The sequence below is a fragment of the Lepisma saccharinum genome, chromosome 1 (genome assembly GCF_977018435.1).
Source record: "Lepisma saccharinum chromosome 1, izLepSacc3.1, whole genome shotgun sequence".
NCBI classification, from domain to species: domain Eukaryota; kingdom Metazoa; phylum Arthropoda; class Insecta; order Zygentoma; family Lepismatidae; genus Lepisma; species Lepisma saccharinum.
The window spans coordinates 10,722,135-10,749,652 of record NC_139229.1 but is presented as its reverse complement, the minus strand read 5'-3'; the positions used below and the strand labels follow the sequence as shown (position 1 = coordinate 10,749,652).

The window sequence follows — 27,518 nt, the reverse complement described above, 5'->3', positions numbered from 1 at the left end:
TTTCTTTATCGGATCTAATCAAATATACATCATTACCCTTAACCCATTTTTTCACATTGTGAAGACTCCCCCTAAGCTTACTATGGTCAAAGAAACCATTGAAAAACTTACCATAGAAGAACGAGACACAATCTGTAGTTTTGATGTTATTAATCTGTATCCCAGTGTCCCCCGGGACAAAGCCGGGGATTGCTTGTATAGATGGTTAATAGACCAAAATGTTGAAATCTTGGTCACCTGGGAATATGTCAGTTGGTTTTGTCTCATTACGGGGTACAACTACTTTTACGTTAACAATAAAATCTTCCGACAAAAAGAAGGGTTGGCCATGGGTAACCCCATTTCCGGAATCGTAGCCAACATCTTCATGCACTATGTCGAAAAAGCTGCCCTGGAGCATGTGGGGGGAGGGGTAAAATACTATGGAAGATACGTAAATGACATCCTCATCATAGGGAATGAAACCAAACTTGATAGCATTTTCAACCAATTGGGCAAGCAAGATCCCAGAATTGTTTATACCAGAGAAGATCTGGCCAATGGAAAGATTCACTTTCTAGACATATGCCTTACCAAAACCGGACAACGGATTGTAACCGGGGTCTTCCATAAACCATTGGCTGGCGAGCTGTACCTCCATAAGAGATCCCAACATTCGAATAGAACTAAGTTAAATGTTTTTCTTAACTTTTTCATTCACGCTGAAAGGCTGTGCAATGACGAAAAAGAGATAGAAAAAGAAGAAGAATGGATAAAAAAGGTGGGTATAAAGAATGGATATACCATCCGCGACATGGAAAAAGTAGCTAGGAAAGCAAAAAAGATTGTTAGACAAGAACTATCACAAAAGGATAAAGATGAAGATGAAGATAAAACGGAGGTAGGAAACGGTGAAAAGAACACGTATTTTGTCGGGATTCCATATTTTAAGGGTGTTTCCTAGAAAATTGAAAAATCCGTAAGAGGATACGGGATAAAATGTGGTGTGAGAGCACCTCGGAGCATTGAACAACACTTCACGTCTTATAAGAAAGGGAGGGGAGATAGGCGCGATAACCCCTGAAGAGCAAAAGGGAGTGTACAGGATAGTATGTGAATGCGGAAAGGAATACGTGGGACAGACCGGGAGGAGTATGCAAATTAGGTGGGGCGAACACGATAAAGATGTAAAGGAGGGTATACCCTAGACAGGATTGTCTGAACACGTATTAGTTAACCGGCATAAGATCGCCAAAAGAGAAGTCATTAGGAAGATTAACAACAAATTGGACAGGAATGTGTATGAGGCAGCCTATATATGCGCGGATAATAGGAATAAACTCAATAGGGATGATGGGAATTTGGAAGACTGCTGGATAAACTTTTTTAAAAAATGGGATAAAGCCGCCGGGAGTAGAGACGAGATGGGCTTCCATGTTACCCCCGAGGTTAGGAAAGCTGCCGAGGTGGAAGTTGAATTCACCTTGGATTGGTGACTCACGAGCCCCAGGTTGAGGAAAAAACGGGGGGGGGGGGAGGGGAGGAGTTTTCCTTCTCCAGGTATGAGCTGACACCCTGCATTAGCCTACCCCTTGCACCGATCGTCAGTTCGCCTTCATTAGCTTTGAACGTTCTTTTGTTTTTATAGAGTATTGTGCGGTTGTAGTATGTGTATTTTACATTATTTTTTATAGAAAGTGTCTTTCCTATACCATTTTAACCTAAATCCTCAACCATCACTTTCTCGACGAGGCAACATGTCAGGTGTCTGAAAACATCATTTCAACCTGAAGAAGGAGGTAGTATAACCTTCGAAACGTAGTTTGAAAAATCTCATGCTCACACACGTAAGTTCCTGATTTTTAATCTTTTAACCTTTAGTTTGTATTTAATTGTGAGCAATCAGCACATTACCAGTATGTTTAAAGCATGATACACATGCCCCTAAACTAGCACTGCAGTCATATAAAAATATTACTTGAATTCTTTTTATTAACTCCTAACAAAGTAAGAGGTTGCATTCTCTGTGGTTAAATATGTTAAAAGTTCACAATATTGAATGGTGCTGGTAATCCTCCACATAGGCATGTGCAGACCCTCTGATTGGGGGGAAGGGGCAAAAGCCTTGATGAAAGTTCAGTCGGGAAAGAAAAATATCACTTTATCGCACTCTTATAGTTTTATGCCATTGATGGGTATGTGTGTGTGTATATATATATAAAACATATTATTTAAATACATTACATAATCAATTCATCCACCCCATAACAATCCAAATGATATAACGTTCCTTTTCCTTAAAACCAAATTGTTATAGCAGCAACTGTCTGAAGTACTTAGTTGTTCTGACTTGTCCCTCTGCTAATTCACAATGCATCACAAAAATAAAGAAATTGCGAGCGAAGCGAGCAAGAATATTCTTTGATCCAAATTTATATAAATTGAAAACAGTAGATTTAATAGCATGCAAATAATTCCATGTGATGCCATGGCATTCTTTTTTACAATTTTTCTCATTCAGGTTGTTCCGCGTAGAAGGATAACTCTTGCAGCCCCCTAGCTACTACTACTATGAACTTGACAAGACTGTAAGGAAAGCAGATATTGCAAGCAAAACTAGCAAAATTTACAAAATTAATTTTTATTTGTATAAAATTTGAAGTCGAGTGGGCAATCGTACCCTTCTCCCCCCCCCCCCTCTTTTGCAGGTGCTCCTGGCTGTCTGGAAGAAGTAATGCAAGAACGACATGAAAAAATTCCATCTTCATTATCCATTTGTCCTGTTAGTCTTAGATTCTGCTAGTGTTACATTGTTTTACTTCAATGTTTGCACCCCCCCCCCCCAGAATTGATTTCCGTCCAAGGATGGAAGAAGGCATAGGCCCCCTGCCCCCTTGTGGTTGCGCAACTGAACCAACCCTGTTCTCCCTAAGTTGCTTCGAACTTTCATCGCCTTTAAAACACTTCATTTTCTTTAAGATTATAATATCGTTTAATAACAGCAATAAGATTCCTCTACACTAAATTTTTAAGAAAAAGTATAATAATAATATAGGGGCATGGAACGTCTGGAAGGGGGGAGGGGGCAAGGATGGTCACCCCTCCCCCTTCAAAAATGAATGTCAACCTAAAAGTATATATTTTACACACATATAATTTGATTTCACTTATAGTAATTTAAATTAATTATTACCCGATAATTTCAAATTGAAGTGGTGTTTTTTGAAGGGAGCAACACTATTATCAAGTTAATATGCCCCATGGAAAAATACCTAGCTTGTCCCTTCATGGAAAAAACTTGCGAACGTCCGTGATTACGGGGGTGGGACTTGAAAAAGTTATTTATTTTGAAAAAAACAACAACTTGATAATTACCTTACGAACTTCTCATGACAAGATATTCTCAGTCGACAAGCGACAGTAAATATCGTAGAAGCGTGGGAATGAATGTAGAAGTAAATCAGAACCTTGGTAGAATGCATTTAGGGACTTTATTTTAATGCTAAGAAAACCAAACCAAACCTAACCTGCCTAACCTAACCACGAAAGCATATATTGAACAAAACCTTAAGTAATTGCTAAAGCTCCGCAGTATGTGTTAACAAACGTACATCGAAATCGAACCATGTAAAAATTGCATTCGTAGCATGATGAAATCACAATAAAACAAAAGGAACTTGGGCCGATTTATCTTATCTGAGCCAAAATTTGGGATCTCTACTATTTGTGTCTTCATGCCTCGAAACAAATGTTACATTTCATGGAACATCAAAATCTATTGATTAAACATGTAGTTTAATGTAGTCTTCTGGGACAATGAAAAAATGGAATATATTGGAGGGGGGTAAAATTGTCCATCATGTCCAAGAAATCTTACAAGAAATACTTTCAAGAGACAAAATATAAAGAATAAATGTGTATAAGTACTTTTATGGGTCCCCAATTCTGAACTAATTATGGTACGCACATTTTAAATAGTTTGATATGTCTGTTAACTCATACTTCAGAGTCTTAGTAATGACTTACTGCATGTTTTCTGGAGAACGATTTTTCCCTTCTGCATGCTCCCATATGATTCTTTGTTTGCAAGCATCAATTCATTTGGTGCCATCCTGGATATGGACTCCTGCTTCTATCTACTTCATGTAGATCCCTAAATGCTTTCATGTTAGGTTTAAGGATCTTTGCATTCATAAAACATCTCTATGTGAAGTGTGGAAACCAATTTCCAAATAATTTCTGCGGTAATCAATACTTAGTGAAACTTTTAACTGGGTACCAGTTTCATAGAGAGAATAAGATCGGACACATATTAAAATCAGATATTCTGTGTGTCGCATGGTTCGTACTTACCAATTGTGTATTGCGGAACATAGTTCAAGGTGCCATTATGCTTTTTACACGAAAAAAAAAAATAATTTTTCACATAGAGAGTAATTTCTTTGACTCCTTTTTTTGCTTCTATAACACAGAATATGGCAGGCAAATCTTGACTACAGTAGTGGGCATGCAGTGTTTCCAACATCCTTCACCGAAAAATACCTACTATCGTGTTCGTCACTTGTGTAAATTGTACATTATGCACGGGTAGCTGACGGATAGCCCCACGAACCATTTCCGATAAGGTTAGGTTTGGTTACGTTAGGCAAACATAGTAAAAAAAAAAAAAAAAAGAGGGGGTTGAAACACTGACAGGGGCTTACGTCATCAAACGTATGCAGAATCTAGTTGTCGTAGGGCAAGCAAATGAAAGCACTGGCAATTGTGAGTCGGTGAGATATTTCTCTTGAAAAATACATGATTTCCCGGTCAAATATATTCCACTATGAAATCCTTGTAATCCTTGGAGAAACTCATTTCCGTAAGTAGCTTCTTGTGTAAAATTGAAGAAATGTGTCTCCGATGTATGAAACTGTTACCTTTAACTGTGCTAATTTGTTTCTCCAAACTTACTTGAACAAGCAATCCAGTACTCTAAGTACTTCCCCACACTCCTATAAATCTTGGGATAAATCACTAAGCATTCCAAAACATTACCCTTGCACGAATGGATAAAAGTAACATTAGTTCCATTCGCTCTCCAGACACACATATTTCCCCATTTTCTCTTATTATTCCACTCTGTCATCAAAATGTGGTAGTAAGAAAACAGAAACATCATGGGCAAAATTAAAACACACCAGACATGTATGCTTCATTCAAAGACCTTTGTTTTAATTGCATAAAAATTTATCATCTGTATCTGACCATTTGCAGGACCACTCAATGTTCTTAATGGATATTTTTTAACTATATTTTTCTTCTTTTCTCTTACTCCAACAAAGATACTAAACGGAAAAGTCCAAAATTTATTTTAACCTGCTATAATACAAGATCTAACTGCAAGAACTCAACATACAGAACTATTGCTCTATTTGCTGGAAAATTCCTTCTACTTAGAGAGTTCGTATGGCTTATGTTGAGAAATTTGTGCGCTCAAATTATTCTAAATTTACTCCCCTAGGAGACTGTATAACTTAACTCACAAAAAGAGCGTGTTACATAGATCTGGCTATTGACAATCAGGAACGAGTCATTTCTTAATATGTAAATCCTTAAATTTGAATACAAGGTTTAGATAGTAGAACACAGACATTGTAAAATTAGTTTTAAAAAATGGTGTTATTCACTGGCTGTCACCTATGCATAATGTATGGCAAAAATTTAGCTGGTTAAATATACCACGAGACAACCACTCCCATACAATTCAATTTGCAGTTTCACTTCCTTTTCTTCGCAATTCTAAAATCTACAACAGTGGCTTTCTTAAATAGTTGTATGTAGATTGCTTGCACTGTTATTCTGAATATGAGCGCTCAGTCGTAAAGTTTATATGTGAAATATGAAACCTTACGATGCCTGAAGTAATTAAAAATAGAAATATGATTTACCGCTTGCACAACAAAAATTCAAACGTAAACAATCCTGGGTTGAGTAGAGGAACGAAACACTGCAACATATAAACTTACATGTGATAAACAAATATCTAAAACTATATTTTCCGTATACATTAAAGACTTCTTACCAGCTGTGACTAGACGGCTCGTCAATATTGTTAAAATAAGTAGACATATTTTTAAAAATTCCATCATGTCATTATGTACTGTTACGCCCAGACGAAAGCAATGCCAATGATGTCGAAAGCAGTAGTGCCAGGCCATTTTTCCTTCAACAAACCATTTCAGTAAACTAAAATAACACCATTTGAATAGAATTTACTCTGAGCACGGATTGCTCATTAACGTGCTTGATTCTGAATGCTTTCTGCACCATAAGTTTTGGAAATTTCTTGGAAAATATAATTTTCATTGCAAACATTGGAAAACAATCACTCCAGTAGGAAAATCTTAACATTTCCCGTTCCGAACGTCGGGATATTTTTCTGATTGGTTGTTACAACAGCATCTATCCGAGAAGCCAGTTCAGCGCCAACTAGATCATTTCTACTGGGAATCTAGTTTCGTGTGATTCGGCCACATGGATGTCTTTGTTCCCTCATTACTAGTTCATCACTCCTCCACATCCTCGTGTTTAACCTAGGTAGGAAAGCTACATATCAACCATGATATAGGTTTAAACACGTTGATATAAGCTCAAAGAAGTGAAATAATGTATGCATTTGTATCTACCGTCGCTTTTCTACCGATGGTGACTAATCGTGACGGTGAGGATGAGTGATGATTAGATGAAATTGATGAACAACACCCATGCGCAGAAAGGAATTCGAATCCAGCGATGGCGAGTCCGAAAGTCGACCAATTAACACTCTCGGCCACCCAGTCGGCGAAAAGATCGATATAATAATTTCCTATATAAAAACGATAACAAAATCGATCAGACCTTTTTTTCTATTGTATTTATGGTTACTTAAACATTCGCAAGAAGATACAACAAAACATCCATGCTCTGACCGGGATTCGAACCTGGATACTTCATAGGTGACTTGTTCGTTAATGTTGCTGTACTTGGTCATAAATTCAGGTGTTATCAGGAATTCGTAAATAACAGGGTGAATTTGAAGAAGAACGTGTGTGTGTGTGTTTTGTGCTTGTATTTTATTGTCTTCCCACGTATTCAGGGTTCATTATTATTATTATTATTATTTTAAGTCTAGTTTATGCACAGATAATCGGGACTGGGCCTACAGTTTAAAGGATCCGAATAACTGTTCAATGAGCCTCCAACGGGTATTGAACTCGGAACGCCTTGATTCTTCTTTTAATAGAAAATAGGGGTGGGTGTAACCATATGGTGTAACCTCCAAGATAATTCTTGACACTGGTTTAGTTATTATTCATTTTTTCCATTATTTAAATCACTATTAAGGGAGGGGCTTATATATATATATATGTGTGTGTGTGTGTGTGTGTGTGTGTGTGTGTGTGTGTGTGTGTGTGTGTGTGTGTGTGTGTGTGTGTGTGTGTGTGTGTGTGTGTGTGTGTGTGTGTGTGAGAGAGAGAGAGAGAGAGAGAGAGAGAGAGAGAGAGAGAGAGAGAGAAAGGTTACTGCTGTGTAGAGCGTCCGTGCTGTTCCACTCAAAGCTTAGAAGGTAAGTCGTCGACAACAGCACCCCTCTGTGCCTCACTTTTCGAGCAAAAGTTGTTTAGCTTGCAACTTGCAAGGCAACATCATAAAACTCCCGTGGTTGGATACGCTTCTTGTCATACAGGCAGGGAATATCTAACAGCATATCACGTGACCCATACGTAAGAGACGTTCCCTTCTTTTTAACATTATTGTGTGAACGCAGAAGAGCATGCATAATGCATGAGAACGTCATTGAAATGGAGGTCACGTGATCACGTGAGAAATCCACTGTTCTCCTCTGCTGTATGACAGGGCTTAAACTTGTTACTTTTGTGAAGAGATGTGTAGGCCTACATAATGAAAGATCAGGATTTTTGAAATTGAAAATTGACCATTGTTTTTGTTAAATAGCTTTTTTTGATCTATATAGTTGCACTTCTTCTGAGTTTAGTATGCATAAGCAAATTGTTTTTAAGGGAAAGTAGCCTGAGTACAGTGGCGTATTAATGGTTTTAAATCGGGGTGTCTTAGCAGTAACAACGCTCAGTGAGACAAAGTGCACGAGAAATGAAGTAGAAAATACAGAGAGAAGGCACAGAAAAACAAAGATAGGAGAAAATGAATAAATTATAGGGAGAAGGAAAGCATGGTTAAGCAATTTTCCACAGTGGGGGATACAGAAGTTACATTTGGGAGGGGCGAATATCAGTCGGGTATATCACCTCTCGAGTTTTGTCTGGGACATGTTCTAGAGATTAGACTATCCTTGTGCAAAAATAGAGTCCAGGCAGGCACGTATCCAGAAAATCCTTTGGGGGGGGGGGGGGCTGAACATATTTTTAAGGGGTATAGATAGAACCTCACAAGTGTATGTTTAAGGCCAGTGGTGCCCTTTTGGTGGCAAAATGGGAGGGGGAGCGGGCAAGGCAAGTTTACTTTCTCTTAATAGACAAGGCCTAGCATTAAGAGGCCATAGTGCGGAGACAAAAAAATGGGGAACAACTGTCCCCTAAATTAGTAGCCACCGTTTAAGGCTGCCATTTTTATCCCAACGTGTTTGTCCGTTTCTTCTCATCAGGCATCAAAACATCTATGGTGCTTTTGAGTGTTTTTACGAAGCTGTCACACATGCACGGGATGGACAATCCACTAGACAATGCGAGATTCAAACTGTGGGCTGCGAACTGGACGCACACGTTCTCGAATATTTCTCCCTGATTCGAGCCTAAACACCACTAATGTGTCTTGTCCTCCCATGTTTGCAGCTCTTATAAAAGCCGAAACACACCAAATTGTTCATATTCAGGCCTAAGCACTCGCAAGTGTTCAAAATTGTCTGTCACAGATTCCTCAGTCTTGTCATATATCGGCACAAAAGAAAGAAAGTCTTCTCGAATACAGCTGGAGTGCGAAACAATTAATGCACCGTGAAAACCCTTCTGTTCCCAACATATCTAATGTTTCGTCTCCCAATATGATAAAATGCTCACTCATTTATCTCCAGTAACGTGTCCAAGGGAGTGTTGGTGGTGGTCATAACCACCATTTGGCCCAGTATACCTAAAAAAAAAAAAAAAAAAAAACTCCAAAGGCTGAGAAAGATGGCAAAATGAGGACTGACTACCGAAAAAAGTATACGTACACCCTCCCCCCCTTCGAAAATTCTGGGTATGCCAGTAGAGCAATGGCACGATATGCCTGGTTCGGGTCCTGGCAGAGCCTGAAAATTCAGCTAAAATGTCTACATATGCAACATCTTCCTGCTTTCTCTTATCGATATTCATAAAATTTTCGGGTGTCCCTTTGTGATAGTTTTCTTTCTTTCCTTCTCTTTTCTCTCTTTCCTCATTGCATCTCTCTCCCCCCTCTCTCTCTTCTCCTTTCCTCCTCCCCAGTGGGCAAGGGTAGGCCCTTCTCTTCTTTCTTCTGAGAGAGAGAAGAAGAAAGGAAGAAATAATTCTCCCCTTTCTCCTTGCACTCCCTTGCCCCCTTCCTTTCTTTTCTCTCTCTCTCTTTCCCCCTATTCCTCCCCTCCCCCTCCCTGTGGAAACCTCTCATTCTTTCTCTCTCTCCCGGGTGGGGGTGCAAACAAAAGAAGGAAAGAAAGAACCTTACACCCCCTACGGCGGGGGGGGGGACGGGTGGGCAGGGAAGGGGTTCCAAGGAAAGGAAGGAAGGAAAGAAAGAACACTCCCCCTCAACCCTCGGGCGGAGTGGCGGGCAAGAGGGAGAGAGTGTCCCCTCCCCCAAGAAGAAAGAGAAAAAGAAGGAGGAGGAGGGAAATGAGAGAGAGAGAGAGAGAGAGAGAATATAACTCCATCTCTCCCCCTGTCACCCCCTTCCCACCCCGAGTCCACACCCCCATACTTCTCTTTTCCTCTTCTTTTCGGGAGCGGCGAAAGAGGAAGGGAGGGGGAACTTCCACCCTGCCCCCCCTGCAAGTGTTTGAGTGTGTGTCGAACTCATTTGGCTTAAATAAAGGTCATTTTTCTCCCATGAAAGTCTCGAACTGCATACACGAAATTTGGCCCGGGCACAAAGAAATCATCACTCAAAACTTTGATTTACAGTTGATCTGTGCAGCTTATTTATTTTTTAATAAACCGCCCCAATATCCGGTATTCCTGAAATATTCACTTTAAAGACCTTTGATCTCTTCGGCTTATGTCCCGAACTAGCACTACACTAAAGCCTGGTTCACATTGGTCAAGTAGACAGGAGAGTAGCTGGAGCGAATAGGGTAAAGCGAGTTACTCTCCCCGTGTAAACAACTGGGGAGAGTACTGGAGCCAGTACTCGCTCCAGTAGTCAGGACAGTCGAGTGGCTGTCCACGGAGGACAGCGACTCCACCGAGTTGCTACCTCTCCCATCGATTTCTTCACTCGCGCGTAAACTAGCGATCAATGTAAACGCTTTCTGAGGACAGTGTCTGTGTTGTGTGTCTCTCCATGGAATTTGTGTCGTTTATAGGAACAAACAAAACAAACTACGGGCGTATGAGGCAATAAGTGTTTCAAGGAAATTAGTATTCTTTCCCGACATGTCCTCGTGCATTATTGTATTCATTTTTCGTGAAAAAAAGTGTGTAAACCGTTTCAGAACTTTTCTTTTCGTAAAATCGAGAACGACGTGGATGGGTTCATTCTGTCAAAGGAGCACCAAATAGCTGCAGCTACTATCCCACTTTGCTGGAATCGAGTAGACAATGTATAAACAGCTACTCGCCATAGAAGGGCCGAGTCGAGCAGACAGGCCAGTAACTCGTCCCAGTAACTCTCCCGCTCACTCGACCAATGTAAACCAGCCTTGAGGCTCCGAGAGTTCCACAGTCGTCAATGTCTTCAACTTTGGACACGACCTGGAACTGGAAGTAGACTTCGGATCTTTACGGGAAATTGTGTCTTCATTTTCGAATTACTAACCGATTCTGTTGTACTGATCAACCGGGAAATTGAAGCAAGGTATTGTCTTCATTATGTTCTAGAATGTTCCGCAGATAAAACGTTTCGTTAATATTACCAGTAGTTCGACTCCACCTCTTATTTAGGAACGTTTCCTCTCGCGCTTTCCAAAGAATAAATAATACAACGAATCGTCCTATTCGTGGCACTAGCTTTACACAATGGTTGCGCTCGCTGCGACAACAACAATGAAAGCGCAAGACAGGTTTACGTGAAATATTGTCAATAAAAGGGTTATAGAGCATTCTCCGTTTTGCCTCGATATTTACTCTCCTAAAAGAGTCCAGGAACTCTTTTTTCTGAATGAATTTAAATACGGTTCGGGATCCCTTTTTCCGGATGAATTTCAATTCAGTCCAGCAACTTTTTTTCCTACATCAATTTAAATACGTTCCAGGAACCTTTTTTCTTTTCAGGAACAATTATGATACGGTCCAGGAACCTTTTTTCAATGTAACAATTCGCAACTTGTACCGAATTTAAATTGTGCGAGAAAAAAAGCTTCCGGCCCTGCACTGGAATCCAATAGAACCCTTTAGAATTTATGGGTTCTGGACCTTTAACAACCCTGGTTAAATGCTCGACTTCTCGATTTCGCCACCGATGTTGCCTGGTTCGAATTCCGGCCAGGACAAGGGCTGTTTGTGAGTGTCCCTTCATCAAATCATCACTCATCTTTGCGATTAGCCAAAAGTGGAAACAAAGCGACGAAACATAACAAATAATTCCAGTCCTATATAAATTTAGATTACCGTACATTTTTCAGGGGGGGGGGGCAACCACCGCTTTTGCCGCCTTCCAGACTTACCTGACGCCAATGATTTCGGTAATAACAGCCCAATATTCTGACTGTAGAGATTGTAGTAATCGCACAGTGAACGACGAGCTTTCTGATTAGGCCTACAATATAAATTATAACATACTCAGATAATTTATTATTATTAGCTGATCATAGCACTTAAAGAAAATATTATTATTCAACGTGCCTTACTGTTTTATCAGTTCCCTGTATGCACCTATTAAAAATTAAAATGGTAAAAAACATTTAATTTAAATTAGTGCAAAGTAGATTAGCTTGTGAATAAAATACTTTTTTTGCATCTGGGAGCAACATAGTACAGTATCCCTTTTAGAAGAGATGAAAAATTTACCGAAAGTAATACCTACTTACTTTACTATGCAACTCCTTCAGTGGTCGCTACGGGCTGGTAGCTTCTAAATGAGGCGTCAAAAAAAATGTCGAGAAAAATGTTTGCCTTAATGTCTATGTTGTTTGGATTTCGATTTGATTTGAATTTTAAGTCCACGTTATGCACAGAAAGCTAATCGGGACTGGACCTACAGTTTAAAGTGGGACCCGAACCATTATGTGTCTCCACCGGTGAATCGAACCACCAGTGATCCCTTGATTGCAAGGCAATGACAGCACCCGCCATGGGGAGGTCCACTATATATTTCGAGATTCGAGCGTCTCGAAGATATACATTTCGAAATTCAAGACGAGAAGAGACCGAGAAGGATGTTTATAAATGCAGACGAGACAACGCAAAGTTTTGTATCTTCTCGATACCATCGCTAAATGGAAGCACAAGAAAAATGCAAGTACCTTTAAATAGATGCCTGACAAGAAACAGGATGTTTTTTAAAAACGGGGTTGGCAACGCTGTTCGCTGCTAATGACTGACAATTTCAGGTCCTCGGTTTCCACGCCTAGAAGTGACGCAGAAGTTTTATACCTTTTTTTTTTTTTAAAGAATGGGAACTTCTTTCTCAAGTGTGTAAAGCTTAGTACTTTGTATTCATAACTTACTGTGCATAAAGTGGACTTCAAACACCAAATTTCTATTCATAATAATCTCGTAATCAGTGGGAATATTCAATCACATGGATGAATGTTTTTTTTTTACTTTTCAGAATGGTGAAAGTGATCACACATATCAATTTTCGAGCGTCGCCGCTTTTCTGCCAGTTTCCGCTAATGATGAGGATAACTGATGATTAGATGAAATTAATAAAGTGGGACACGCAAAGAACACCCGAACCCCTAAGACTCGAACCCGGGAACTTCGAAAGTCGACCACTGAATGTTCTCGACACTGAGTCGGCCCGCTTGTAAATAAAATATTACATAAATCTGTAACAAAGGCGAATTAAATATATAACATTTCCACAGGCGACGATACCAGGGAGGTCCAAGGCAACATGCAAACGTCGTAATGCTTAACATTCCCATTGCTGTTATTCTCACCGGTACCTATTATTATTATTGAATTCTTAATATTTTTTATTTAACGTGACTTTTTTTACCACACCTCTTTACAGTGGCGACGAGTAGGGAGGCGAGGGGGGGCAGTTGCCCCCACTTTTTGCCACTTTTGCTCCTGCACTATGCTAAACCTTATGTACCTAGGGAAAGTAAGCTGTCCTTGACCCCCACACACTTTTTGCACCATATCCCCCTAATTTTGGAACCAAATCGCCGCCACTGCCTCTTTATGGTGTAAGGTGACACCAGCTCCCTCTACATTCTGTGAAGGTATTGTGTTACATTAGGACACCACACCAGTACAAATGTCTGATCTGTACTGTCAGATTTACATGCATAAAAATTTCAATAATACGTAGAATCGATGTAAATTACTAACATAAAAATTAATATCGATGTCCAACTGTAATTCATCAATACTTTACGTTTTTATGTGACTGAATACGCTCCCGACTCTCACTTACGTAAACAGTGGTTTGCTCAAAAGGAGTTGGTGTTATACCACCATGTGTCTCAGGCCCGTAGCCAGAATTTTATTTCGGGGCGGGCCTCATCTCTTATCAGCAGCCGCCATGTAAAGGCGAAAAAGTGGGGGTATAAGCCCTGAACATGAATTTATCAGAATATTACAACTTATTATAGCTAATGAAGTAAAATTAATTACCATTATAGAATATTACATATTTGTAGGATTTTTGGGGGGCGGAGATTCAGCCCACCGAGCCCTTCCACTGGCTGCATGCCTGATGTGTGTCAAATTTTGTGGAAAAGAAATCAGATTCGTGAAAATATGAATATTGCTATGGAAAAAGGATCATCATCAAATTTCAGAAATATATACTTTAGGCTAGTGCTACTTAAATGAGCTTACGTATTAGTCTAGTCGGGGACATGCCACGTGGGGACAGAATCTAGCTTGGAGCTGAACTTTGATGAAGAAGAATCGAAAACTTATCTGTCCCACGAAAATATCATCCAGGATTATTTCCTAAATAAGTGTGATATTTGCGAAATCATAAAAATTATTCATTACTTTGCTCCTAAGGTCCGAGTAAGTTAACAAAAGTGCTAATAACCTGTAAATTTTACTAAACCTGAAAATTGGGAACGGGGAAGTGCTCCCTTGCCCCCACCGAGTTACGTCAATGCTTATATCCGTAAATTCTCTGAATTTATTTGTGTACGTTACGAATCTTCACTGCAGTGTGCAGCATGAGTGTACTGAGCAGCGCAGAACAAAGCAATGAGTGGATATCATCCTTCACCAGTTACCTTTTACGCATGCGCAGAAAAGCTAAAACCGCTCTGTGACGTCTACGCTACACTCGCATCGAATATGTTCCCGATTTAACATGGGAATGCTAGGCCACTTTATGACTTCGTGTTAAGTTAAAAAGAACGAGAAAACATGCCTGTAGTAAATGACTCAATTTTCTTTATCCAACTTGCATATCTATCGAGAAATCTGACATACTAACAATAATCAAACATTTAAGAAACGAGCGTCATATCAGCTACAGAGATTCGACGTGACAATCGTCTGCTATCATTGCCCTTTGCTTTTGATTACAGCTATGTTATCAGTGACGGCGTCAGAAAGATTGGCAGCAGGTGGGGGATATTTTCTGTGGACAGTCACGTTTAATATACCAATAAATACTATACAAAAATACATATTTGGACTAAATTTGGTTGAGTTGGTGTTTTAAGTCCACTTTGTACACAGTAAGGTCATGGGGACTGGACCTACAGTTTAAAGTGGAATCCGAACCACTATGTGCCTCCACCGGGTTTACAAGGCGACGACGCTACCGCTGCGCCATCGGGGAGGCCATATTTGGGCTAAAGAAGCACTAATTCCTACAGTTGTACTTGGCTTCTGGTGGTAAGGGGGCGGTTGGCTGGGGCGTCCGCCCCCCCCCCAACATTCTGGTGCCATCATTGTGTTATGGGGGGAAAAAGGCCAAGTTCTTGAAAACAAAATTGCGATTTTTCTCACTCCCTCTTCGAAAAAAAATAAAATTACCAGGTGCAGTGCTTGAAAGAAGAATTAAATTGATATGCCTAGTGTCTCATATTAAGATAATCTACTACATGTTTATTTTTAGCTGGTACATGAGGGTGATTTGTCACTAGGCTATCCTATGCTATAGTCTAAGAGCCGCACGAAAATGAGACGCTGAAATGGCAGAAGTGACAAGACCATCGATATTAAAATAAAATAGCAAAATAAAGCAATGTGTCAAGTAATTTTACTCGGAGTTTATAGCATATTATTTTATCGAATATTTATGAATAATTTTTAATCAGTTGCTGCATCTATGCTCGCGAATTAACATTTATAAGACCATGCAATTAGTGGAAGTGAAGTACCATGATAACAAAACTGTTAATGATGATGATGATGATGATAATAATAATAATAATAATAATGTCGGCAGGACCCAAAACAAAGGATAGCCTCAGGGGCGTATATTCTAGGCTAGCTAGACTATCTGCGAAGCCTGAAGCCTAGAGAGTATAATACAGATGAAAAATCGATTAGAAATTGTGAATAAAATTACTCATTTCAATTGGAAGATAATCGCGATTCTGGAGTTGGCAACCTTATTTCTTAAGAGTTTGCAACCTGATTGGCATTGACATGGGAATGTTACTTCCTTGAAAACGCCGAGAACGAGCGAAATTGGAATGTCTAACCACTTATACATGACCTAGTCTTCTCTCTTCCTACATAGTCTAGAACCAGGTGTCGTAATGAGATAGTCCAGAACTTGAAGTCACCATACGCCACTGGATAGCCTAGTGGCCCAAAGTTTATAAATCGAGACTGGACCTACCGTTTTTAAAGTAGGATCAGAACAACTAGTGCCTCCACCTAGTATCGAACCCGCAACCTCTCGAGTACAAGGCGAAGACGTTAGCACTACGCTATCTGGCAAGCTCTATCCACAATAGCAGAATAAATTTTCATATTCCAGTTCAATATTGGCATATCATTGCAAATTATTCTCTCTCTCTCTCTACACATACACATATTGTATATGTGTTGTGCGTAAATTAATGTGTTTGTCTATTCCATGTAATTTGTATTGTATTAACCAAACGCAGTCTGCGCCTTCTGTAATTGGAGGGTTAATCCTCTGCAGAAGTGCAATGCATATATACTCATATATATATTTCCCGTGACGCACTTTTACCGTACGGTGTAATATTTTGGACTGGCGTTTGATATGGAATATTAAAGTACTGGATGTACGGTCAGGCGCTTACGGTTGGCAACACTGGACGCGGATTCAGCTGTATAAATTCCACCTTCAAACGTTATCGCCTTACGAATCCGGCACTTGTGTCTTTCTGTTGTTTTTTAAGTGCAAGAATGCGATACACAAACATTGGAAAAACAGGTTGTTTCGTCACATTACGAGGAAGATCGGGGTTGAGGACAGTAAAAGATAGGCTTATGTACGCATGCGGTCATGTGAAGTTGCGATAACGGCTGCAACGAGTTTCAGAACCTCACCACCTATGTTACGTAAGCCTCCTGCTTGATCAACGAGATAGGATAGATATGGTATACAGTACACAGACAGGCTAAGGCCCGGTGGATACGAGCGACATTTGACGCAGTGAACTCGATGCATCAAGATCCCACAAGTATGCACCGGGCTCGGAAATGAGCCAGTGATGGCGATGTCGGATTTGAGATCCCTGCAGAACTGAAGAAGGCACCTAGGCTTGCCAACTTCAAAGAATAAAATTCCTGGAGATTTCTGTAGCCTTCACACCCTTTAGATTAAAATCTTCTGGAATAGTAGTGTATATTAGCCGGTTCTACGCAATACTTGGTACGAGCCCTCTTTTAGCCTCTTTTTTTATCAATTGAATATCAGTTTTTGACATATTTTGACAATTTTTTGTCGATGTTTTAGCGTTTAGCGATGTTTTAGTAAAATTTCCCATTTTTCCCACCTCATACTTGGTACGAATGCCACGATCTTACGTGATATAACTTAACCTATCCTTTTTTTTTCTTACGATTTCTTTTTCAGTGATCCTATCATTTTTTTTATTTACGCACCGAACTAACTTACATTGGACTCCGTTTGTTTTAATATTTCAGTATTTTAAAGTTTTTTCACATATTTTTTATATACCCTAAAAATGTGTTGATTTTTTTTACTATGTGGCATTTTTTTTAAGTAGTGCAAGTGCACGGGTACCGCGCCCGAAAATGGGGCTCGGTGGGGCTCGCCTTAATGGATTTCTCTCGTAAGGCATGAGCCCCATTTTCTGGCAGTGTTGCCAGCTGCTTACTCGAAAAAATCACCAAGGTTTTTTTTTGGGTCTAATCTAGCCTAAAGCAAGGAGCTGGCAATCTTGCTTGAGGCTCGCCTTAATAGATTTCTCTTGTAAGGCATAAGCCTTATTTTCTTGCAGTGTTGCTAATATTTTACTCGAAAAAAATCACCAAGGTTTTTTTTTGTCTAACCTAGCCTAAAACAAGGAGCTGGCAATCTTGCTTGAGGCTTGGCTTACAGTGCATAAAGCAAGGAGCTGACAATCTTGCTTGAGGCTTGGTTTACAGTGCATAAAGCAAGGTTGCCAAACTACTGGTATTTTTGCCATGGCTTTTTACAAAAAAAAGAGAGAGGAGAGAGAGAGAGGGAAGAGTTAAACAACCGACAAGTACCAACACCCATCTACAGCTTTTTTTGGTCTAACCTAACCTAAAGCAAGGAGCTGGCAATCTTGCTTGAGGCTTGGTTTACAGTGCATAAAGCACTGGCATTTTTTGCCATGGCTTTTTACAAAAAAAAAGAGAGGAGAGAGAGAAAGAAGAGTTAAATAACCGACAGCTGCCAACACCCACCCTAACCTACTCTAACCTAACCTAACCTAACCTAACCTAACCTACTCTAACCTAACCTAACCTAACCTACTCTAACCTAACCTAACCTAACCTAACCTAACCTAACCTACTCTAACCTAACCTAACCTAACCTACTCTAACCTAACCTAACCTAACCTACTCTAACCTAACCTACTCTAACCTAACCTAACCTAACCTACTCTAACCTAACCTAACCTAACCTAAAGCTTGAGGCTTGCGTTACAGTGCATAAAGCAATTTGCCAACCTACTAGTATTTTTGCCATAGCTTTTTACAAAAAAAAAGAGAGAGGAGAGAGAGGGGGAAGAGTTAAACAACTGACAATGTTGCTAATATTTACCTACAGTTTTTTTTTTTTACTTGGCAAGGGTTTAGCCAATTTATATACTGGCGTAACATACATACACTGGGCAAGGAGAGCCGGCAACAAACACGTACTGCCGTAAAAGAGAGGGAGATATGGATGGATGGTAATATAGTATGTGTGTGCGTGTGTGCGTATAATATGTAGCATTATTAACTAGAGTGTGTTGGCAATTTACTTACAACTAAAAAAAAATAGAGATGCCAATTTTGCTGTAAGATGAAGAGAGAGATTTATGGCTGGCAACAGTGGTGAGCGAATGCATCTTATCGTAATTTTCCAAGTCCCCGGGGGACCAAATGTTTATATATTGTGATTTTTGTAAACTTCTCTTGGGGGAATGATGTGCCACACGCGCACGCGCGTGCCTCTTATTATTTCCGTATTGTGACGCAAACCAAACAAATAACATGCTATTCATCATCAATTTAGCTGTGTTCTGTTTGGTGTCTATTTCGAGCAGTTTGCCCGGCGGTAAAGTCTTATTGTAACAATCGGAGGTGTATATTGGCTGCACTGCATTTTGTTTATTGCAAAAATAATCCACAGTGGGTTGGATATTACAAACAATACGAGTTTGAGTTTTGAAAGTGTAATGTCTGGCATCGAATACCTGGTGACTATTTCTGATACATTAAAATTTGAAATATGAGCACGAGATGCAGAAGGAAAACGCTTAATCATCAACGTGTATTCCTATACGTTGGATAAACATGTTGTGCATCCCGTCAGGATAAGCGATGTCGACGATGATGATGCTCGTGTGATTAATCTTCTTCTAATTTCAAACGACAGTGTTCACTATTACTGTCTCAGGAATGTTATGCTTTTTTTCTCTATAAAAAAAAGAGAGATTTGTGTTGATTGTTTGGTTAAAAAGAATTTTCTAATTATTTGTTTTTTTGTCACAAGAATTGTTTGAATTTCAAACATTCCTAAGTGTTTGCTTAAAGATTGATGCATTAACTTGTTAAGAATGTCATATTAATAATACCGGCTCGGAAATGTTATGTCCTCTTCCTCTATAGAAGGTCATATAAATGTGCTAATTGGTTGGTTAGGGGGGATTTTTTGATTAGTAAATTGAGGTTATAAATACGTACGTATAAAGGTTTTGCTAATATGGAATGCTAAAGCTTAGTACTTGGCTTTCTCAGAGATTCGAATTCTATTAGGTTAAACAGCATAGAAATTTTACAGCAAGAATTGGCGTATACAATGTATATATTTTGAGAGGGGGGTTATAGCTTTTTATGCTGTACGAATACTGGAAGCTTGACAGTGACAACCAACAGAGTAGGTAAACCTACATCCAGGAACTGGCAACACTAGTTTCTGACAGTGAATTTGAAATAAAATATTAAACAAAATACATGAGTAAGCACTGTGATTACAAATAGTACCAGTGTTATGCCCCCCCAACTCCAACTGGACAACTGGGGAAAATAATTGTACAACAACTTGTACCTAATTGTACAACATATACACAGACATAAAAGAGAGAGCCTTCCCGTAACTTACTTCATGTACAATTTATATGATTTTACAACTGTGAAAAGAAAGCATATGTGTTCTGTATGCACACATTTATTCTTATTTTTCGAAGTTGAATGAAAGCACATGTTTTTACGCTCTCGTAATACTAACCTTGCTCCACTGATTTTAAATTGCTTCCATCCGCTTTTTTTTCTGTGTTATTTCCGCATGCACGCAACATTCGCTTTCAATAGACAGAAGGCGTGTTAGTATAGCAGGCTCCGAGTTTACAATTTATTAAATTAAACAATAATTTATGTAAGAATATACTTGTACTTACCGAACACAAAATAATAAAAAGCACATGTGAATGTTTGTGTGTGTTCATGTTATATGACGACTGAGTAAAAAAAATAATGTTGACTCCCCGAAAGATAAAGTACTCCACGTCACCAAAAAAAATATCTCCTCTTGTCGATAAGTTGTCATGTTGTAATCAAAGGGTCCCGGGTTCGATACCTACTGGATTCCGATTCTATTTTAAACTGTATGCCCAGTCCTCCGATTAATCTATCTGTGCATAGAGTAAACTTAAAAAATCGGTTAATTATTGTTGCGATTAAGGATTAAAAAAAGAGGGGTGGGTGAAGTCAGATTCAAAAAGAATGCTACGTGATTATTTTGATTCAATAGCTTCGTCTAGTTTGCTGCATTTTTTGACTGCACTCACGCGTTTAGTTGGTTACACGGTGCAACCTACCTTGTTGATTTTGGGTGTCATGTAGTGTATTTGGTGTCTGCACCACGTCTTAGAGAGGTGTAATATGTGGTGTGGTGTATGACCACGTGGTGAGTGGTTAACTAATCAAATGAATGTTTAAAGCAGCAGACAGGTATTTGTTGAATCTTCTGAACTTGAACACTGCTATTTGTCTACTCGGTTGAATGTTATTTTTTTTCACCAGCCTGACACCGGGATACACCTGCACTGCATCTAATGTCAAAGAAGTGCGGCGTACTAGACGAGGATATTAAATTGCATACTGATCTATTGCATGCTAACCAAACCTCTTGGGAGGTGGGCCACGGGTCCTCCACATGTATGTATGTATGAAATGCGATTTGGGGGAGGCCAAATTTTAAATTTACAGCTTAATTAATCTGCATGCATGCTTAATGTTTGATTTTTTTGTTTCTAGTTCGACATGAGATACACACAATTTTATTTTTTGAAGTACAGTTAATATTACCTAGGTTAATCTGTGACATACAACTAGCGATCGACACGACCACCTGACACACAGACACAGAGAGAGTGAGCAAATTTAAAATGTGATCTATCGTGAATTAAACTAAGCTCCCTCACCCACTCACATATAGCCTTACAGGTGACTCAAAAGCAGAAATTGGTCATAGCGTGACAGGTCGATCTATCGTGAACTAAACTAACCTCCCCCACTCATACATACACACTATGTCTTACAATAAGTAAGGCTGCTATATCACATGTAAGGGGTGACGGTTGCCAACACACACAAGATCTATTGCAAATTTTATTAACCTACGACATAAGCCATGGACACACACACACCAAGCCTTCCAGATAGGCTATAAGCAACTCACCTCTTGCAATTGTATAACGGGGAAAATTAACCTACAGCTAGCAACACTGTTTGAGCTGCTTTCGACGAGTAGTGTTACCAAACTTATTTTTTTGCAAATAGGCTCTACAGCTAGAGGCTTGAAACATATACCCTACCAGAGTATGCCAACTTACCTCATGTAAAAATATTACCTAGTACGGGTTAAGCTGTGACATACAACTAGCAAACGACACGACCACCTGACACACAGACAGAGAGAGTGTGATACAGCTTATACGCAGTTTTTCCTACACACGTACTGGGTTTAAAAGATAACTTGCAACAACCATTTCACTCACCTCCTATCATATAATAAAATTACCACAGGTTTTTGATACTTGCTGCCAGAACATGGTGGTTTTAGACTGGAAATTCAGCCCGATTATTCTATTTGTGCAAGAGAAAAATGATGATGCCTGCATTTGGAATATATATAATTCTTCTTACGGTATTTTACGTGCCCCCAGTAACCTTGCTTTCGATTCACGGAAGCTATGACGTGTATTTCCTGTTTCGCGAACATACGAGAACCTTTCACAATGTCGCATCAGATAATATATTGCAAGAGCGAGTTGGTTGTGTATATAAATCTAGTCTTGGGGAATGGACATGAATATAATGTCAAAATTATTGCATAACTTAAAAATAATATTTATTGCACTGCGCTTTCTAGCAAAGGTAAATGTGGAATGCCCCGGCCCCTCAGAGATTCGAATACTGTTAGTTAAACAGCAAGCATTGTCATATGGACTGACGATTATTATTTTTTTAAAAAAAACAGACCTCGTAGTAAGTTATAACCTGAGCTGTCTTGCAAGTCTCTCGAGTTTGATATCTGGTGAAGGAATATGATGCTACTATAAACTGTACACAAGATATACCCAGTCTCTGGCATGAGATGGACGAGGACCTATACAGTTGTACAATGGTTGTTTTTTTTATTAAAGCATAGCGCTTATTTACATGTCAGCGCAACATGCATGCAAAGAAGGGAGGGAGACCATAACGGATAATTCTTATTTCGATTTCAATATTTTTGCTAGTTATGCTATCTAGACGAACACTGGAAGATGGGCAAAAGCGAGGGAAAAAGAGAAATGTTACTTTTTGCCCCTCTGCCTGTGTGTGATATACTAGTTTTATATGCATACGGCTGTATCGTGAAGCGAGGTCGAAAATAATTTTTGAAAGCAGTCTCGAGCATCTTCGCGTTCAGCCAACAAGAGAAATAAAATATTACACATGGGTGTGGGGCGCAACAGCCACAGTACGGTAATGTGCATGGATGTTAAAACTTTTGGGTTTTTCTGAATAGACATACATATCAGTTTTGCAGTCTCCAGATGGGACCGGAGCTTACTCTTCATTTGGACAAGGGGTTCAGATCAACTATAATTTTTGTTCACATCAAAATGAAACAAAGGATTTTACTCCACTGCTTACTTATTCAATATTTTTATTATTGTAAAGAATGGGGCGGTGTGTCTTATTGTATATAGTCTTCCAACAGCACACCTCGGGGGCGTAAATTTCTGCTTCTTCATGTATGCAAAATGCACTTAACTTCTGTTGTGAAGCGAATGGAGAGTTTGTTTTGCTGCTGTGATTAAATACTAAACCAAAATCTTATTACATAATTTTGAAGTATATTTGTTAATACGATCTATATTATATCATCGCTATAGGTGGTCCATATTATGCGCAGGAGAATTTTTAAAAAATGTCTTGTTTCTCGAACCTGTGGCCTGTAGATTTGCTTTGTTGGCAAACAGAAACAGAAAATGGCACTATGTTATTCTATACTGATACAGGTGTACTGTAATCATAACAATTTTCTAGTAACAAAACAACAACTATGTCGGCGATGGTGGTACCCAGTGCGGCGACCCGTTCACCCAGCGATGCGTCTCTGCTCACGAACCTTTCGAAAGCTGCGTGCTCTAACTTTCTGTCTGCTTCGTGACGTGCATCCAGATCCGTCTGCGTGGTGTTGTAAGCGATGCCGTGATTTTTGCATGCGGCGTCCAACGGATTCACACCCTTGTCCCCTCTCTCCAATTTTTTCTCGAGTTTGGTACCCGGTCCGCAGTACTGGTAGCCAGGTAAATGCATCTCAAAAGGTAACTTGTCTGGACATTGCAACGTTTGCCTCGGAAATAAAACCACTCGACGATTGTCGTGAAAATTCAGTCGTTGTGTTCGACGACGCCATCCTGGAAAATCAAAATGAAATTCGCAACTTTTTCACGCAAGGTCGTCACAAAGAAATGGATTACTTTTACCTAACTCAAACGTTTTTTCCAAAATTCCAAAACAGTTACTACGCGACAACGCTAATTTCATATGTTTGTTTCGTCAAGATCACACCAACCTCAAGCACGCGTACGATGACTACGTAGGCGGAGACATGAACTACAATCAATTTTCGGAAGGCTGCTCTTCTTGCTGGAACGGTGACGATTTCGGATTCGCGACGATTGACATGACGAGGAAACCCAACGACGGAAAATACAGAAACAAAATCAACGACTTTCTAAACGTTGCAACGTTGTGAGAAACGACGTATATAAATAAACGTTTATTTATATACGTCGTTTCTCACAACGTTGCAACGTTTAGAAAGTCGTTGATTTTGTTTCTGTATTTTCCGTCGTTGGGTTTCCTCGTCATGTCAATCGTCGCGAATCCGAAATCGTCACCGTTCCAGCAAGAAGAGCAGCCTTCCGAAAATTGATTGTAGTTCATGTCTCCGCCTACGTAGTCATCGTACGCGTGCTTGAGGTTGGTGTGATCTTGACGAAACAAACATATGAAATTAGCGTTGTCGCGTAGTAACTGTTTTGGAATTTTGGAAAAAACGTTTGAGTTAGGTAAAAGTAATCCATTTCTTTGTGACGACCTTGCGTGAAAAAGTTGCGAATTTCATTTTGATTTTCAGGATGGCGTCGTCGAACACAACGACTGAATTTTCACGACAATCGTCGAGTGGTTTTATTTCCGAGGCAAACGTTGCAATGTCCAGACAAGTTACCTTTTGAGATGCATTTACCTGGCTACCAGTACTGCGGACCGGGGTACCAAACTCGAGAAAAAATTGGAGAGAGGGGACAAGGGTGTGATCCGTTGGACGCCGCATGCAAAAATCACGGCATCGCTTACAACACCACGCAGACGGATCGGATGCACGCACGAAGCAGACAGAAAGTTAGAGCACGCAGCTTTCGAAAGGTTCGTGAGCAGAGACGCATCGCTGGGTGAACGGGTCGCCGCACTGGGTACCACCATCGCCGACATAGTTGTTGTTTTTGTTACTAGAAAATTGTATGATTACAGTTACACCCTGTATCAGTATAGAATAACATAGTGCCATTTTCTGTTTCGTTTGCCAACAAAGCAAATCTACAGGCCACAGGTTCGAGAAACAAGACATTTTTAAAAATTCTCCTGCGCATAATATGGACCACCTATAGCGATGATATAATATAGATCGTATTAACAATATACTTCAAAATTATGTAATAAGATTTTGGTTTAGTATTTAATCACAGCAGCAAAACAAACTCTCCATTCGCTTCACAACAGAAGTTAAGTGCATTTTGCATACATGAAGAAGCAGAAATTTACGCCCCCGAGGTGTGCTGTTGGAAGACTATATACATTAAGACACACCGCCCCATTCTTTACAATAATAAAAATATTGAATAAGTAAGCAGTGGAGTAAAATCCTTTGTTTCATTTTGATGTGAACAAAAATATAGTTGATCTGAACCCCTTGTCCAAATGAAGAGTAAAGCTTCCGGTCCCATCTGGATACTGCAAAACTGATATGTATGTCTATTCAGAAAAACCCAAAAGTTTAACATCCATGCACATTACCGTACTGTGGCTGTTGCGCCCCACACCCATGTGTAATATTTTATTTCTCTTGTTGGCTGAACGCGAAGATGCTCGAGACTGCTTTCAAAAATATATTTCGACCTCGCTTCACGATACAGCCGTATGCATATAAAACTAGTATATCACACACAGCAGAGGGGCAAAAAGTAACATTTCTCTTTTTCCCTCGCTTTTGCCATCTTCCAGTGTTCGTCTAGATAGCATAACTAGCAAAATATTGAAATCGAAATAAGAATTATCCGTTATGGTCTCCCTCCCTTCTTGCATGCATGTTGCGCTGACATTGTAAATAAGCGCTATGCTTTAATAAAAAAAACAACCATTGTACAACTGTATAAGTCCTCGTCCATCTCAAGCCAGAGACTGGTATATCTTGTGTACAGTTTATAGTAGCATCATATTCCTTCACCAGATATCAAACTCGAGAGACTTGCAAGACAGGCTCAGGTTATAACTTACTACGAGGTCTGTTTTTTTTAAAAAAATAATAATCGTCAGTCCATATGACAATGCTTGCTGTTTAACTAACAGTATTCGAATCTCTGAGGGGGCCGGGGCATTCCACATTTACCTTTGCTAGAAAGCGCAGTGCAATAAATATTCTTTTTAAGTTATGCAATAATTTTGACATTATATTCATGTCCATTCCCCAAAACTAGATTTATATACACAACCAACTCGCTCTTGCAATATATTATCTGATGCGACATTGTGAAAGGTTCTCGTATGTTCGCGAAACAGGAAATACACGTCATAGCTTCCGTGAATCGAAAGCAAGGTTACTGGGGGCACGCAAAATACCGTAAGAAGAATTATATATATTCCAAATACAGGCATCATCATTTTTCTCTTGCACAAATAGAATAATCGGGCTGAATTTCCAGTCTAAAACCACCATGTTCTGGCAGCAAGTATCAAAAACCTGTGGTAATTTTATTATATGATAGGAGGTGAGTGAAATGGTTGTTGCAAGTTATCTTTTAAACCCAGTACGTGTGTAGGAAAAGCTGCGTATAAGCTGTATCACACTCTCTCTGTCTGTGTGTCAGGTGGTCGTGTCGTTCGCTAGTTGTATGTCACAGCTTAACCCGTACTAGGTAATATTTTTACATGAGGTAAGTTGGCATACTCTGGTAGGGTATATGTTTCAAGCCTCTAGCTGTAGAGCCTATTTGCAAAAAAGTAAGTTTGGTAACACTACTCGTCGAAAGCAGCTCAAACAGTGTTGCTAGCTGTAGGTTAATTTCCCCCGTTATACAATTGCAAGAGATGAGTTGCTTATAGCCTATCTGGAAGACTTGGTGTGTGTGTGTCCATGGCTTATGTCGTAGGTTAATAAAATTTGCAATAGATCTTGTGTGTGTTGGCAACCGTCACCCCTTACATGTGATATAGCAGCCTTACTTATTGTAAGACATAGTGTGTATGTATGAGTGGGGGAGGTTAGTTTAGTTCACGATAGATCGACCTGTCACGCTATGACCAATTTCTGCTTTTGAGTCACCTGTAAGGCTATATGTGAGTGGGTGAGGGAGCTTAGTTTAATTCACGATAGATCACATTTTAAATTTGCTCACTCTCTCTGTGTCTGTGTGTCAGGTGGTTGTGTCGATCGCTAGTTGTATGTCACAGATTAACCTAGGTAATATTAACTGTACTTCAAAAAATAAAATTGTGTGTATCTCATGTCGAACTAGAAACAAAAAAATCAAACATTAAGCATGCATGCAGATTAATTAAGCTGTAAATTTAAAATTTGGCCTCCCCCAAATCGCATTTCATACATACATACATGTGGAGGACCCGTGGCCCACCTCCCAAGAGGTTTGGTTAGCATGCAATAGATCAGTATGCAATTTAATATCCTCGTCTAGTACGCTGCACTTCTTTGACATTAGATGCAGTGCAGGTGTATCCCGGTGTCAGGCTGGTGAAAAAAAATAACATTCAACCGAGTAGACAAATAGCAGT

At 39.6% G+C, this 27,518-nt stretch overlaps 1 protein-coding gene across 2 annotated transcripts in view; it reads right to left on the bottom strand.

The window, feature by feature from the left end:
- Positions 1–27,518, bottom strand: part of Nrx-IV (neurexin-4) — a 114,191-nt gene that overhangs the window by 63,648 nt on the left and 23,025 nt on the right. Inside the window, exon 1 of one of the 2 annotated variants that reach the window (XM_083129062.1) lies at positions 6,044–6,146. The exons of the other annotated variant lie outside the window; for it this stretch is intronic. Within the exon in view, the coding sequence (XP_082985188.1) occupies positions 6,044–6,110 (67 nt within the window). The 5' untranslated portion in view covers positions 6,111–6,146. Of the gene's footprint in view, positions 1–6,043; positions 6,147–27,518 lie in introns of those variants that run through there. 2 annotated transcript variants of the gene reach the window in all.